The sequence below is a fragment of the Rhincodon typus genome, chromosome 7, assembly GCF_021869965.1.
Source record: "Rhincodon typus isolate 14 chromosome 7, sRhiTyp1.1, whole genome shotgun sequence".
NCBI classification, from domain to species: Eukaryota; Metazoa; Chordata; class Chondrichthyes; order Orectolobiformes; family Rhincodontidae; genus Rhincodon; species Rhincodon typus.
The window spans coordinates 95,606,643-95,622,683 of record NC_063338.1 but is presented as its reverse complement, the minus strand read 5'-3'; the positions used below and the strand labels follow the sequence as shown (position 1 = coordinate 95,622,683).

The 16,041-nt window shown below is 42.1% G+C and overlaps 1 protein-coding gene across 1 annotated transcript in view; it reads right to left on the bottom strand.

The window, feature by feature from the left end:
• usp37 (ubiquitin specific peptidase 37) overlaps positions 1-16,041 on the bottom strand; it is a 52,526-nt gene that overhangs the window by 23,539 nt on the left and 12,946 nt on the right. Inside the window, exons 4-13 of the mRNA XM_048599282.1 lie at positions 14,634-14,734; positions 13,481-13,635; positions 10,829-10,906; positions 10,489-10,586; positions 5,932-6,010; positions 5,298-5,459; positions 3,795-3,926; positions 3,067-3,190; positions 1,310-1,515; positions 420-573 (exon numbers count right to left, since the gene is read on the bottom strand). Of these exons, the coding sequence (XP_048455239.1) occupies positions 420-573; positions 1,310-1,515; positions 3,067-3,190; positions 3,795-3,926; positions 5,298-5,459; positions 5,932-6,010; positions 10,489-10,586; positions 10,829-10,906; positions 13,481-13,635; positions 14,634-14,734 (1,289 nt within the window). The remainder of the gene's footprint in view (positions 1-419; positions 574-1,309; positions 1,516-3,066; positions 3,191-3,794; positions 3,927-5,297; positions 5,460-5,931; positions 6,011-10,488; positions 10,587-10,828; positions 10,907-13,480; positions 13,636-14,633; positions 14,735-16,041) is intronic.

Here is a 16,041-nt window from a genome sequence, read left to right as displayed (position 1 = left end):
GACTGACCTATCCCCTTCCTAACTCCCTACCTACACTCACCTTTACTGGCTCCATCCCCGCCTCTTCGACCTGTTTGTTTCCTCTCCACCTATCCTCTCCTCTATCCCTCTTCTATCCGCCTCCCACTCTCTCCCTATTTATTTCAAAACCCCCTTCCCCTCCCCCTTTTCTGATGAAGGGTCTCGGCCCGAAACGTCAGCCTCTCTGCTCCTATGATGCTGCTTGGCCTGCTGTGTTCATCCAGCCCTGCACCTTGTTGTCTCGGATACTCCAGCATCTGCAGTTCCTACTATCTCTGGGAAAATAGGTGACAGGTTTAGATAGAGGATCTGGATTGGCGCAGGCTTGGAGGGCTGAAGGGCCTGTTCCTGTGCTGTGCAGCAAAAGAACAAAGAAAATTACAAGTACATGACTCCTATATAAAACTGTGGAGAGTAAAGAATGAACTACACACCCTGAAGAAGAGATCGAGAGAGTCCTGGATAGACCTTGGTGGTAGAAGTTTCTTACGCCGTGGGAGATCGATGGAAAGATCGTTGAATTGTTCTCGTTTTGTAACACTTTCACAACACCTGTAAGGTGATCAAAATTCCTGAAATAAGACTATGTTTTCCCGACCCTTTCACAGGCTACAATACAAACACACTGGTCAAACACAGAATAGATTATACCATAATAGCCAGTACAGAACAGTCCTGCATAGTGATACAGTCCCCAGAAACAAACCAACTTGCACACATCACTCCAGCTGTAGAGGAACTAGTGCAGGTAAGGTGAAACATACTCTTTTTTAAAGATCCCTCACTGCCCCTGCCACCCCCAACCCCCTCAGAAACATGTGACCCAGTAGACAGGATTAGATCACACTGCCCAGGTCCTTCTGTTTCGCAATATTTCAGCTGCAGCACTGAGATTAGAGGGGATCTTCCTGGGCATTGTATTGAATGGTGCTGCCCCCTCACCCCTGAGATGATCGCGTCAGAACAAGATTCAAGGAAGTGTGGGCATTCTTTTTTCCCCTGTACAAATAAACAAGACGACCACCACTGGAGTGAGATACGCTTCTGCCGTACTGCAGGTACAGAATGACACAGCCCAGGGTGCGGGAAGCTGGCCTGGCTGATATTTCCTCTCCCTGGCTCTGGGACACTGAGGAAATCAGCTGACTCTACATGGACTGATAATCTTTACCGTTGTCGCTTGACTGAAAGAATTGGCAAATGCTGCAGAAAATGCAGGTTTGCCACTTGGCACGAAGCAGCCGCTCATGGTTTACAGACCTGCCTGCCAGTCTCACCGCTGACGTACGTTTTACAACCGATGGTGTGCAGAACCTCGAATTCCACGTTGGAGACAATAGGGCAGGTGAAGACCCTGGCAGCTATGGCCTCATGACAACCCCGTGCAGCTGGAGAGTCCTCGCCTGCCACCGGCTCATTTTTCCACGTCTTGTTTAACTTCTCCATGTCTTCCTTCAATTGGTCCAGGCACTGGCTCAGGAACTCATGGGCATCCTTGTTTGGGATGAAAGACAGAAAAGGAGAAATTGAGAAACAGCCTGTGAGAACAAAGGAGAGAAGTCAAACCATTCACTTCTATTAAATGTATTTTTGTGATTGCTTCCCATTTCAGTTCACAGTGCTCAAGACTCACTAACCCACCTATATACAGAGCACAGCTCCCTCTCGTGGTAAAGAAGCAAGACTGCAGGATCCCTATGATGCAACACATTCAATGACAGACGTACATTTACGTAACTTTTAAGGAAGAGGATACACCAGCAGCTCGCAAATCTCTCATCTGCAGCTGGTCCTGAGGCTGCTTACTTCCTCCATTTGCCTTACAACCAACCATTCTAGCTGCATTTCATCTTTCTTACTTCACTGTTTCAATTTCTCAGCTCACTTTAGCTTTTCTCTTCCTTTGTTTTAGACACGTTTGTGGGGAAGGACCAAGATCCACCTTCAAAACCTAGGCTGTCACCTGAATGAAGTGGTAACAGCACTGATGCCTTTAAGATGAGGTGTTAAACTGAGGCACTGTCTTACCCCTCAGGAGGATGTAACGGATCCCAGATCATTTTTTCGAAGGACAGCAGATTTCACCCTGGTCCCTCAGCCAACATTTATTCTTCAAACAATGTAAACTTATAAAAATCGGATCATTATCTCACTGCTGTTTGTAGAAGTTGTCATGTATAAATTGGCCACCGGTAGTCGCTGTTGGCCTGCTAATGCCAAAATACAATAAGTTGATGAGTAATCACCACAATCGATCTTTTATTAAAGAGCCTACAATAGACATGAAGCAATTAAGACCTCCAGTGTAGAAGAGTGAGGTTGGAGACTTGCTCACCGAGCCGGTGTGTTTGATTGCAGACGTTTCATCACCCTGCTAGGTTACATCGTCCGTGCACCTCCGGTGAAGTGTTGGTGTACTACTGTCCCACTTGTTATTCACATGCCTCAGTTTGCTGGGGTGGTGGGAATGCATGCCAACTGGAACTCCATCAACAAACACATTGAACTGGACCCTGTGGAAGTGATGCCAACCACCCCAGCAAACCGAGGCATATAAATAACAAGCGGGACAGAACACCAATGCTTCACCAGAGGTGCAGTGACGATGTTACCTAGCAGGGTGACGAAACGTCTGCAATCAAACACACCGGCTCGGCGAGCAAGTCTACAACCTCATCACAACCTGAGCTACAAATCTTCTCAAAAACTTTAAGCGTAGAAGAATTTTGGTAACAAGGTGCAAACTCACCTTCTCCTTCCAAGCACAGTACATCATGTCCCAGTTTAGTCTGCATGCATATTGTAATCACAAAATGATGTCCCCCTCCTCTCATCCAGTTCTTACTAAATCATTCTTGCCTGAATTTATTTACAATCCAAAAGTTACTATCACAGAAAGCTCACCTTACTTCAATCTTTGCCGCTCCTCTATTTATTCTCCATGCCTCTCCCCACCTGGGTTATCAACGGCAAATAGCAGTGCTGCAGCTTGAAAAGTCACCACCTGTCCACCCACCCATCAGTCCTGACAGTCAAGACCCTTACGTTCTGCACGTATCCAGAGAATCTTTCAGCAGTGGTAGAGATGGCATTCTTCACTCTCTTCAGCAGCTCTTTCTTCACCTCCGGGCTGCAATTATCCTTCTTGATCAGGAGATGGGCAAATCGCCTGGAAGTAGTCAATACAAGAGGATGAGAGGTGATCCTTCCGCACCTACACACGGTCTCCCAAAGAACAAGATAAAACAAGGAAGCACTTCTAAGAAAGCTCCCTGCCTATAACGAACTACTATCACAGAACATACAATTAGCTTGGGCATGAAGAAGAGAAAATTAAAAAAAAAAAAAAACACTCAGCTGCATGCAAATCACAGGTCTGGAGGCAACAATCCACACCAGCGAAAAGCCATATCCTCAGCCTCAAACAGACAGGGCCCTCCAATCACTGCTACAAAACTCCTCCCTTCCCACCTATCGAACAGGCTTCACTAGCATCCTCACCTTACCAGTTAGTGTCCCCACTTACTGCTCTCCTTCACCCAGTCAGAGAGAGTGAGATCACTCATCTTAACTCCCAACTATCCCTCACTTCAAGTACATATGTCCCCATTAAACATAAACTATACATTACTTGGAATGAGTGCTACACACTGGCCCAGTGACCTGTGTTTATTGACACTTGTACATGCAAAAGAAAACTTGGTGAAATAAAATGAACTAGCACAGGTTCTCAAGACTTGCAAAGCTTCAATTTCATATCACAAAATACTTACTTGAGCAAAGCATTTGCTGGAATTTTCTTCCATGGGATGCCTTGCTTCAGCAGGTCAGTTGCCAAAGATTGAAGTGAAAACAAAGACTGCAGAATGGCATTCATATAGCAGGTATTGCCAAGGTTGGAAAACCTACAGTCCAGAGGAAACAAATCCCATTAAAAGGGCCATGAGAGAAAGCTAAACAAAAGCAGGATGCAGGAAGCATTGACACAATTCAGTCCAACAGGAATAAATAGAGGGCACAAACATGAAATGAAACACTGAGTATTGAATCCTAAATGGCACTGTGGGAAGAATATGAAAGTGTTAGAGGGTGCAGTAATGATTTATGTGAATAATTCCAAGGATGAGGGCCTTCAGTTAGATGTACTGATTGGAGAAATTGTGCAGTGGTATAAAGGAGAAGATAGGGGAAGGATGCCAAATGGATTACCCCTACAGACAGCCAGCACAGGTACAAATGGACACCATCTACACTGGAACTATTCTGATTTACTTTGTAGATATTAACCTCAATGAGCCAAAATGAAGCCAAATGAAATGAGGTGGGAGAAAACACGTAAAGCCTAGATCACATGAGAAAGATCACTGGTTTTCACGTGTTTGTGTTTTGCTGAAGGAATGTGTGTGTGTAACTCAGAATAATGCACTGAACTGTCACAGTAACCCAGGAAAGCTGAAGTTCAGCTTAAAACAGGCAATGAATCAGATATGATTCCATACAGGATTGCATTTTATGTATAACACAAATCAGATGTGGACTATTTACCTGTTAATTAATGATTGTCACAAAATTGTCCTACATAATTATCACACAGTTGACTGAACAACACAAAAGCTGCAAGGAAATAAGCTTATATGAGCAGCCTGAAAAAGCTGGTCAAAGTCAAAGTTGTTAAAAGAATCCAAGAGAAAATCCTCTTTCCAGGGAGAGGCAAATACGTCTCAATAAGCAACTAATCAAACTAGGCATGATTTGCCAGTGGTCAAACTGATCATATGCTGGAGACTGGACAGTGTAAAAGTCTGAATGCAAAACTTGTCTTTATGGAGAAAAAGGCATAAAAGAAAACTTGGCCTCAGACCATAGTTAGTTAGTGCAGGAGGAGGAATCTGATCATTAATTGGAGACTGGGACAAATGGGCTGATCACCTGTTTCAGTCTGATCCTCAGACAAATCCATGTAAATGGGTTCATTTGTATTTTTTCTAGTGTACTTTGCTTTAAATTTAAAAAATTGGATATATTTTCTTGTTAGAACTGCCTTGGCTTACGAATATCCAGAGTAAACCTAATTGACTAGATAACGTGGAATAAAAACCTTCAATTCTACTAATTAAACTTTGGTCAGTTGCTTGTTTCTAGTAGCTGAGAGAGATCATCATGTCAATAGCCAGACATTAGCAAAGTGCCAGCCCCCAAGGACTGTCTCTAGAGGTCAACAGGCAAGGGACGATTGTGTAGTCTTGACCCAATGAAAATGCCCATTGGTTTCTTACCCCTGCAGCTGCTGTGGGAGCTGTGCGGCATGAGGCACCCGGGGTCTGTTCCAGCCAGTGTAATCCTGATTGGCACGCAGTTTCTTCACGGACTGAGGGGAGGGCTGAGGTAAAAATCCCAAATTCCTTTTAGCTGAGGGAGACTGGCCTGACAGGCTGGATCTGTCAAAAGTGAGGAGAATGATTAAATGCATCAAATTCACAGAACACAAGCAATTTAGCTCAACAGGTTTGTACTGACATATGCTTTATACACGCCTTCACTTGATCAAATTGCTTCAGTTCACCCCATCAGCAACTTGCATTTATATTGCGTCTTCATCTTAGGAAAGCATTTACTAGTACTTCACTTCTGTTCACTTCTTCATGTGTCAACCTAATTCCCAAATCTCTCCAGGGCCTTTCCCATCCTACCTTCACCTCCTCCAGCCCTGCAACTTCCTTGGATATTTTGACTCCTACCATCCTGGCTTCTTACTTGTCCCTGATTTTAACTGCTGTACCTAACATCACACTCTCACACTCTCTCCCCACACAACCCGCTTCAAGATTCGCAATGACAATTGGGCAAATTGAGGCCTTCCTTGCCACCAAGGGGGTGTTAAGTCACAGCAAACCTATGGCCCATATTTACCTGTCCAAAAATGAATTCCCCGCAGAGTAATCCTTGGACGAGGCTCTGCTTCCGTAAAAGCACTGCAGTGGCATTGTACCTGCAAAGAGTTGGACAGATGTTGAAGCAACACAACACTAGAGTCCAATAGCCCAATGTAGCATAGAAACATAGAAGGAGACAACCATTCAGCCATTTGAGCCTATTATCTGCCTCAACACTATTTTCCCCACACTACCCTTATATCCCTTGATGTCTTTCATATCTAGAAATGTATTGATTGGTATCTTGAATATACTCAATGATATTCCAGCTCATGCCAGTTTTAAATAGATTGCCCCTTATTTTGAAGCTGTGCGTCATGGTTCAAACCCCAATCCCCCATTCCTAACCCAATGGAACAAAATCAAATTGTTGGAGAGGCTCAGCAGTCTGGCAGCACGTGGAGAGAAAGTAGAATTAACATTTCGGGTCCAATGACTCTTCTCCAGAACTAACCTAGTGGAAACGTGCATCCACCTGGTCATGTCTTGTAAGAATTTTGTATGTTTTAATTAGGTCACCTCTCATTCTTCCAAACTCTAGAGAATACAGACACAGTCGTCACAATCTCTCTTCAAAGGACAATCCCACCAACCCTGGAATCAGTCCAGTATGCCTCCATCTACATGCAAAGGGTGGTAGAAGTTTGGAACTCTCTTCGACAAATGGCAGTGCATGCTTAAATAAAACAAAGAACTACAGATGCTGGAAATCTGAAACAAAAAAAGTGAAATTGCTTGAGAACCTCATCTTTGGAAACAAGGCAGAGTTATTATTTCGTTCAGTGATCCTTCTTCAGAACTGTGGATGCTAGATCAATTGCTGGTTTTAAATCGGAGATGGGTGAATTTTTGTTATGCAAAAGTATTAATGTATATGAAGTTAGGCCTCAGATCAGCCATGATCTTGTTGAATAGTGGAACAGGCTTGAGGAGCTCAATGGTCTACTCCTGTTCCTGTTTATTTTAAATTACAAGCTTTCAGAGTGCTGCTCCATTGCCAGATGCCTTTACTTTACTCGACGAAAGAGCAGCGTACTGAAAGTTTGTCATTTCAAATAAACCTGTTTGACTATAACCTGACTTTTTACATTCTTATGCATACAACCTAGAACAAGGGGTGACAAGGGATCCAGAGAGACTGCTCTCCATGTGAAAACTATTTAACATTGTGCCTTATCTGACAATCTTGTGATAATTAGAAGGTGAGTATCTGTAAGCAGAATTAACCCTTCTTCATGTTGCAAGACATTTATATAGCAATTGTAGCACCCTCAGAATGTTCTGCAGTGTTTTCCAGTCAATACCACTTTGAAGTTGTGGCCTCAGGGAAATATAGAAACCAGCCTGCACTGCAAGATAACTATAAGAAAATAAATGACTACATAATCTCCTTGAAATATTATTGAAGGGATAAATAGGATCAACTGTATGTCGATGCTGTGCAAGAAAAACCAAAAAACTTTTAGATTGTACAGATCTAGTTGTAGTTAGCCCAGTTTAAATTCTATAGCTGACAGCCTTATGCAGGGTTTGAACAAGGGCTCCAGTAAAAGCACACCTGTATTAAGAAGCAGCTGAAATTGAATCCACATTAAGTCAATCACATAAGCTTGACACAGGAGCATGTAAAACTAGCAAGCTAAACGTGACTTACAATAGAGTGTTGGCGTTATGCGATTAAGACAATTCAGGGGAGGTAAGGAATGACAGGTTCTATAGCTTTTCTAAACACTTTCAGCCTCGGAAATTGTGTTTCAGTCTGATGGCAAGGTTAATAAAACAAACAGAAACATAACCAAACATAAAACGGAATAAAGTAATTACACAGTTAACTAGAACATATTGATGATGGCAGGACAAGTGATGTGAAATGGTTGCAGCACATGGGAGTTCTCAGACACACTTGCAACAAGAGTTTGAAGTTTGGGCAGCTTCGGCTCAGAGATTATGAGCTGCAGGCCCACAACAAAAACTGTAACCTGTTGGGGATGGGCAAAGTTAAATTGGATTCTTTGTATCAGGAGGCAGCTACGTTTCTTAAGAGTTGGGCCGTCTGATTTTTATCAATGCTCGGGACAGTAGAGTATTACTACATGACGCAGAGAAAGGAACCCAGAGGGCAGGAGCCTCAACGTTTGCAATTAACCAAAAGATCTGAGGTTCTTTCAGCTGGTCTGGATGACAGTAACAATGCCACTGTGGTTTAGAAAGCCATTACAGGAGGGAGTAAGGAAGAACACAGTAGCAGTAGCTAGGGGACTGTATAGTGAGGTCGATTAGAGAGTTGGAGAGGTCTTTTTTTGGGGGGGGGGGTGGTGGTGGTGAAGAAGGATCCAGTCATTATGGCCCATGTAGGTACTAACCTCACAGGCAAGACAAACAAGGAGTTTCTGTGATGTTAGTATAAGGAGCTAGGCACCAAACTAAGCAGGACCTCCAAAGATCGTACTTTCTGCACTATTACCTGAGCCATGTGCAAATCAGAGATGAATGAGGCTAATGCTCTTGAAAACTGAACAACTAGGGAAGTAGAGAGGATTTTAAACCAAACAGTGGCGGGCAAGGGATCAAATTTGCAAAGATGTGGTAAATCAAGGAGTAGTTAAGACAGTAAGAAGAGAAATGACAAACAGGAAGCACTATGAATTGAGGAGTCAACCAACAGATAAGACTAGAAAGTCTTTGTATCTGAATACATGTAATATTTAAAACAAAACAGATGGACATGAAAGTTGTAATGTAATTGCAGGATTTATATTTACATTTTAATACTATTCAGTTTAGGTTTGAGTATCTGAATTTTGAGTTAGTAACTGATGGGTTTTCTGTGTATCTGAAGTGAAGAATTTGTCTGGAAATATCTCTGTAGCAATGGTGATTTCTTGTAAAATAGTTTGAGCGTCCTGACTTAACAGTAAATTGGTTTTGTGCACCACCAATGGACTTTTAGATCTTTTGCAATCCAGCAAGGTAAATAATGGGGTCTCAAGGAGCTCACGACTTCTGGAACAATTTTTATAAAAGCAGAATCAATGTTGTCTTGGGGATCTTACAGCAAAATTTGAATTACAATTTGACTTTGGAATTGGATGGAAGAATATATAGCGAACCTTACAGTAAACAGTTTGTGATAGTCACAAACCAGAAGTGTTGGGATAAAACGCTGAATAGGTTTCTTAAAGCAGAGTACATTGAAGCAGGTGTGCAGCTGCACCATGAAATAATATTTGCAGTTTCAGTCTAAAAGTTTTAAGTCACTGTGACTTCACTTACTGAGGTTTAGAGACAGGGACTCTGGTATGAGTATTATATAAGTGGTGTTTTTAGGTACTGCACTAGGCATGTGTTTTTGCTACTATACAAAAATTGTTTGGTTTCTTTTTAATTCATAAAGGAGTGTTTTGGGACTAATGAGATTATACTATTACAATGTATTTGAAAATCTTTTGAATTTTTGTTACAAGTAAATGGTTTGGTTTATTCTATTTTGTCTTCATTTCTTTCGCTCATAAACTTTTGTTTCATTACTAAAGCAAAATTTGCAGCATTGCATCCTTATATTTCAGCAACAGACCCCTGTTAAAGCCAAAACAAATTTTAAAATGATCTATCAAGTCAGGTTCCTGTCTGGAATCTGACTTGTCCAATAATAATGCCACCTGGGATTGTAACAGAGTGTAAACAGAAATGAATAAGTACAGTCTGGTAGCCATTACAGAGATATGACTAAAGAGGACATAGCTTGGGACCAGAACCTTAAAAAGTACAGAACATTTAGATTGGACTGGAAACTAGGTAAAGATTAAGGGGTGGCTCTGTTAGTTAATAATGGTATTTGCAAAATAGAAAAAGATGGCCTAAATTCAGGAAATCAGAGCGTGGAAACAGTTTGGGTAGAAATGAGAGGGCCAGTCAGACTTTGAAATTCTCTTCTTGAAAAGCAGTAGAAGAGTCCTTGAATATTTTTTGTATGACGTTTTCTCGTTGGGGTGAAAGTTTATCAGCAGTTGTCAGGAATGTGGATTGGAGGTTATAATCAGGTCAGCTGTGATCCTATTGAATAGCATAGTAGTCTCAAGGGGCTGAATAGCTTTCTCCAGCTCCTAGTTTATATGACCAAGACACTGGGGCAAAAGAAGTGACACAGGATCAAGGGGCTGAATGGCTTCCTCTTGTGCTGCTGTTTTAGGATTCTACAATTGCATTCTTTTTCAAATAATGGCTACGTGATCATTTACATCTACTGTGGAGACAGACAGGGTTAAGGGTTTAAACATCTCTCCCAAAAGGCAGCATCTCAGACAGTGCAGTCGAAGTAGCTTTGAACCCACAACCTATGACTCAAGTAGCAACGTTACCCATTGATATCTGCAATTAGGGCACTTGAGCGATCAGAGCTATTGCAAACATAATAAATTAATCTGTAATACCGCAAGTCAGTGAGGAACTCCAACAGGCAAATCTTTCAACTGTGGCAAGGACAGGAGAAAGTATGTGATTCAAAGATTTTTTTTACAAAAGACAAAACACTTACCAGAACTCCTGCTCTCCTCTGCCTGCTTCAGGTTGAGTTGCTTTTCTCGACAGCTGTTCAGGAATTTGCGAGAAGGGTCACCGGTCACCTTGTTATTACTGCAAATACAGGTCAAACTCGAATTCATATAACCATATCTACTTAGCAGTCACATTAGACCCACTTCCTCCCCCAGGTAACACCACCTCCTTTCCCTGTGCAAACACCTCAGCACTCTTCTATATCTCAACGTATTGCTCACAGTTTTCAGTATTTGGCTTAGACGTGGGACTCTTCCACTTATCTTGAAACAGCATTACAATTCTGAATGTACCCCTACAGCTTTCCTGCAGATACTAACCTGGAGGAATCATTCTCTTTAGGATAATCTTCAGTTAGTTCCAGGTCTGGAGTCAACATCCTTTTTCTCTTTTCACTCCTTCAACAGAAAAATAGTATAGGTTGGTTTAGCTCAATTGGTCGGATGGCTGGCTTATGATGCAGAGTGATGCCTAACAGCAGGAGCTCAATTCCCACATAGGCTGAGGTTACCATGAAAGACTTCCCTTCTCAACTTTCCCCTTACATGAGGCGTGGTGACCCTCAGGTTATACTACCATCAGTCATCTCTCTCTAATGAGAGAGCGGTCCTATGATCTGCTAAGTCTATGGCAACTTTTTAGTTTTTATAGTTTAATGAATAGGAAGTCTAACCAGAGTTTAACCAATGAAGAGGCCAAGACCATTCCTCACTTGATTTGATTTGGTCATGATTGGACCTCTATCCACACATTTTGGCTACGTTTCACTTAACTTGCTTAGCAACCCAAACTCAATACAACATTGAATTGAGCTAAGCTAAGCTTGTACTCACTGCTTTTCGTAGGAGAGGGTACCAACCTTCTACCACCCTTTGTATGGAGAAACATTTCCTATCTTGTAACCTTAAAATCTTTCAGGAGGCGTGTCCCGTCCAAGATTTGGCATCAGTGGAAAAGGTTTTATTCAGGTTAACAATTCCTTTCAAATCCATACCAAAACTCAACTAAACCATCCATTGACCTTCACTATTCTGTGGAATACATCCCTAGATGTGGTAAACTTTCCTCATAATCCAAATCATGGAGCCCAGGTTAACATAAGTGAATGTACACTGTCCTTGGAAGGATACATTCTATCCTCTTTAAGATGCAGTGCTATAAGTGAGGTAGTGACACAGCCATGATGTCACTGAACCAGCAATAAGATGGGGATATTTGAATACAATTCCTAAGTATGGAATTAAAAATTAGTCTAATGGTGGCCATGAAATCATTGATGACAATATTAAAAATGACCTGCGAAATTAGTGTCGGTGGGCAAGAAGAAAAAGATTGGAACGGAAATCCCGCTTCAGAGGGAAGCAGAACTTCTTCAAGATAGGCATGCCTGGAAGAGATGGGGAGTGAGTTAAATACTAAATAAAAATCGAAAGAACTGCGGATGCTGTAAATCAGGAACAAAAACAAAGTTGCTGGAAAAGCTCAGCAGATCAGGCAGCACAGTTCCGAGGAAGGGTCACCGGACCCGAAACATTAACTCTGTTTTTTTCCTTCACAGATGCTGCCAGACCTGCTGAGCTTTTCCAGCAACTTTATTTTTGTTCCTGATTTACAGTATCCGCTGTTCTTTCGGTTCTTAAAATGACCTGGTTCACTAATATCCTTTAGGGAAGAAGATCTACCATTGTTAAGTGATCTGACCTACATGTGAGTCTTAAATGTCCTCCGAAATAACCCAGCAAGCTAATCTATAGTAATAAGATGATTAGTAAGCTGAGGTGAGAGTTACCTCAAATTGTTCTATTAGGAGAGTGCCCATCCCTATCCAGTTTATCCTACATACCAACTGCTCTATTACTACTTGTGTACAACATAGAGAGCTAAACTAAACCATAATGAATTTAAAACCATCAAACACCTCTTTCCATGGATGAAATGACAGATTATGTTACAAAAACATACAAAAAAAAAGCCCAGAGCCCAATCTGACACAATTCACCAAGCACTTGAATAGCTAACATGGTCTCTTCCCAAACCTCACTGGAGTCTCTAGTACAGAGCTATAAAGGTCTTGGGACAGGAGGAATCAAGAATTCTGCCACAACTCTGAAATCTTCAACCTGCCATCCAAATGATCCTAAGAAAGAGGGGGTGGAGTGGTGACAATGTCACTAGAAAAATCCAGAATCATAGATCATAGAATCCCTACAGTGTGGAAACAGGCCCTTTAGCCCAACAAGTCCACACCGACCCTCGGAGCATCCCACCCAGACCCATCCCACATAACCCACCTAATCTACACATCACTACAGGAAATTTAGCATGGCCAATCCACCTAGCCTGCACATCTTTGGACTGTGGGAGGAAATCTGTGCAGACAGTCGCCAGAGGGTGGAATCGAACCCAGGTCCCTGGTGCTGTGAGGCAGCAGTGCTGACCACTGAGCCACCATGCCACCCCTCTGTCAACCAAGGAAACACAATCCTAGGCTAATATTTTATGGAGTGGCAGATGGCAAAGCTTAAATCTAATAAAAATCTGGAATAAAAAGCCAGTTTGATGGTGATCTGTGAATTGTTGAAAAAAAACCCCACCTGGTTCCTTAACATCCTTTAGAGAAGGAAAAATTGCCATTCTTATGGCAGTCTAGAAACAAGTGACTCCAGGTTCACAGCAATGTGGGGACTCTAAGCTGCCCTCTGGGCAATTAGGGATGTGCAACAATTGTGCAACGCCCACACTCTATGAACAAAACCAATCAACCAATTCAGTTCAGATCTTGCAAACTGACCCAGAATCTGCTTTGGAAGACTGTTCCAGTTGCCAATGATCTTTCAGAAATAGTCTTCAGTACATTACTGTAAAGAGTCAAAAGGATTGCCTACTTCAACATTAAGTCAGATATGGCAGTGAAACTGACAAAGTCATGTCTCCTACATAGAGTCTCCTACTGGTTCTTAGGCAGGACTGACCTGGGTAAAGTGTGAGAGGTGGGGGTCAGTGCTGTTCCCATCCGGTTTCCTGGGGAGCTGCTGGATTGTGGTGTTTTGGCTCCATGCTGCAGGGTGGCTCTGCCCGGGCTGTTCAGTGTTTTACGGGTTGGAGTCTCATCGCGTCTGGTTGGTGTCTGAAATGAACATTTAAAAGTCACAAGCTTGATTTTAAATGTGAAAGGCCGTTTCTTCCTCCATCTTGTCCTACTCTCTCCCTTCCCTGTGGCTGTTACTGTTACTGTTACTGCAGGAACATTCAGAAAATATCAAGATATTGGTGCAATAAGGGACTGTAGCCCGAGTATTAGTCTCTCGGATGCTGAAAACTAATTATTTGACAAATATTATCAAAGGCATAAATGTCATCCTGTGTCACTGTGACAAAGGTAAACTTTCTCTCCTCACCCTGGCTGCAGCCTTTGACACCGTGACCAAACCATACTCCTCTAATACCTTTCCACTGTCTTTTTCTCACAGATCATCAATTTTAGATTGATTACAATCAATGTATCAAAAATGTTATGATACACTTCTGGAGCAGGTAGGACTTGAACCCAGGCCTCTTCGCTCAGTGCTAGGGACACTACCACTGCATCATAAGAGTCCCTTCATCTCTCTGCTGTTACCCAGCAGGTGAGACTGCTTTCATCTGATTCCACTTATTATCCAACAAACAACTGCCAGAGGATTACTTGTAATGGCTTCTCTTCTGCTCCTACCTCGTTATTATCTGTGAATATTCCAGTGTACGCATAGAACATATAACAGTACTCCTGGAGAGCTTGCAACATTGTACCCTCTGTAAACGTGGTTATCCAAAATTCTGTTGCTCATACCTTAACTCACACTAGGTCCTGTTCCCCTACCACCCCTGTGCATGCTGACTTAGTCAAGCTGAGTCTTCTCTGGGTAAATATTCAGGGAAAGGTGTTATACAAATTTAGCTTGTTGTTGAATAGTCTGCTGGATTCAGGTATTTTTCAGCTGGAGCTTGACACATTCTGCACTTCAGACTTTTTGTTTCATCTCCAAAGAGTTAGAGAACAGAATCTCAACAACGACAGAGATAAAAGCAACAGTCCAGAGCTACTTCAAGCATTTCGCAACACAAAACTGGACCATCAAGGCATACCTGGTTCTCTATGTTAAGTCGCTGTTGGTGAGAGTCCTTTGACATAATCCGGTTTCCCAACTTCCCCCCAAAGTTGCCAGATCCTTGATGAGATTTTATCCCTGAAACAGAACGGTAATTGAGAGACCAAAAACAAAACATTGCACAGCAGCAGGCAGAAAGTATTCAAAGAGCCTTGCACAAGGCTAGGTGCCAGAGTAGGAACTGAATAATTCTCAATTTTAATGAGAACAACCCTATCCGAAAGTAATGGGAGCAGATTTACTATGAATGCTCAAAGAGGAAATTGAATAAATACTTGAAGAGGAAAGAAATTTTCAGGGTTGAGGCAATCCAGGAAGTAATTAACTGAATAGCTCTTTCACAGTCAGTACTGACAGGATTCCAGATTTGCAATGAGAATAACCCTACAGGAATTCCAGGGCATGTGGAAATGACATCCATAATATGTGATCTGCATTTTTTTGAGAAACCTCAGAAGACTGGTCTAGATTGGAATTATTCTTCCTGAATCAGAGTTGGTTGATCCAGTATCCAGAGACCACAGATTGATTAAAAAAAAAAAACTTTCCCCAACAAAACAAATAATCATATAGTGGAATGTGCTATCAGAAAGCAATGGGAGCAGATTCAATACAAATACTCAAAGGAGAAATTGGTTAAATACTTGAAAAGAAAATAAATTTGCAGGCTTGAGGAAATATCCGGAAACTATCAAACTGAATAGCTCTTTCAAACAGTCAGTACTGACATGATATACTGAATGGTCTGAACAGTTATAAAGCCAGACACTATCAAATTTTTTTGAAGAAACACATTGAGAAAAGATTCAGTGAAAAGGCCTCAGCGATCCACTGGGACCTCTTGTGGCCTTCCCAATCTCAGTCTCAGGTCAAATGCAGAACTTTCCCTGGGGCGTTCTCACCTACTCAGAGGCAGATGGAAGGAGACCTGCCACCCATTTTCTCTGTTGCAGGATACTGTGTAGTATCACAGCGCAAGGTGGGAGTGAGAGAGGATGATATCAAATCAGTTCAAACTCTCAGGACCTACTATTGAATGATTGTGGCAGGGTGAAGGCGGTGGCTCCTTAGTCAGAGGAAATCACAAACTTGAAGGATTTAAATGTCACCCTGGATGCCAGGCTATAGTAGCCTCTGAAATACATTGCAATACATCTATTCTAACAGCAGATCATTGACCTGAAACATTAACTATTTCTCTTCCCATATCCAGAACTCCCTTTTTTTAAAAAATGAACAAAAACAAAGTTGCTGGAAAAGCTCAGCAGGTCTGGCAGCATCTGTGAAGAAGAAAGCAGAGTTAACGTTTCGGGTCCGGTGACCCACCCTCAGAACTCGGAAGGTTCACCAGATATGAAACGTTAACTCTGCTTTCTTCTTCACAG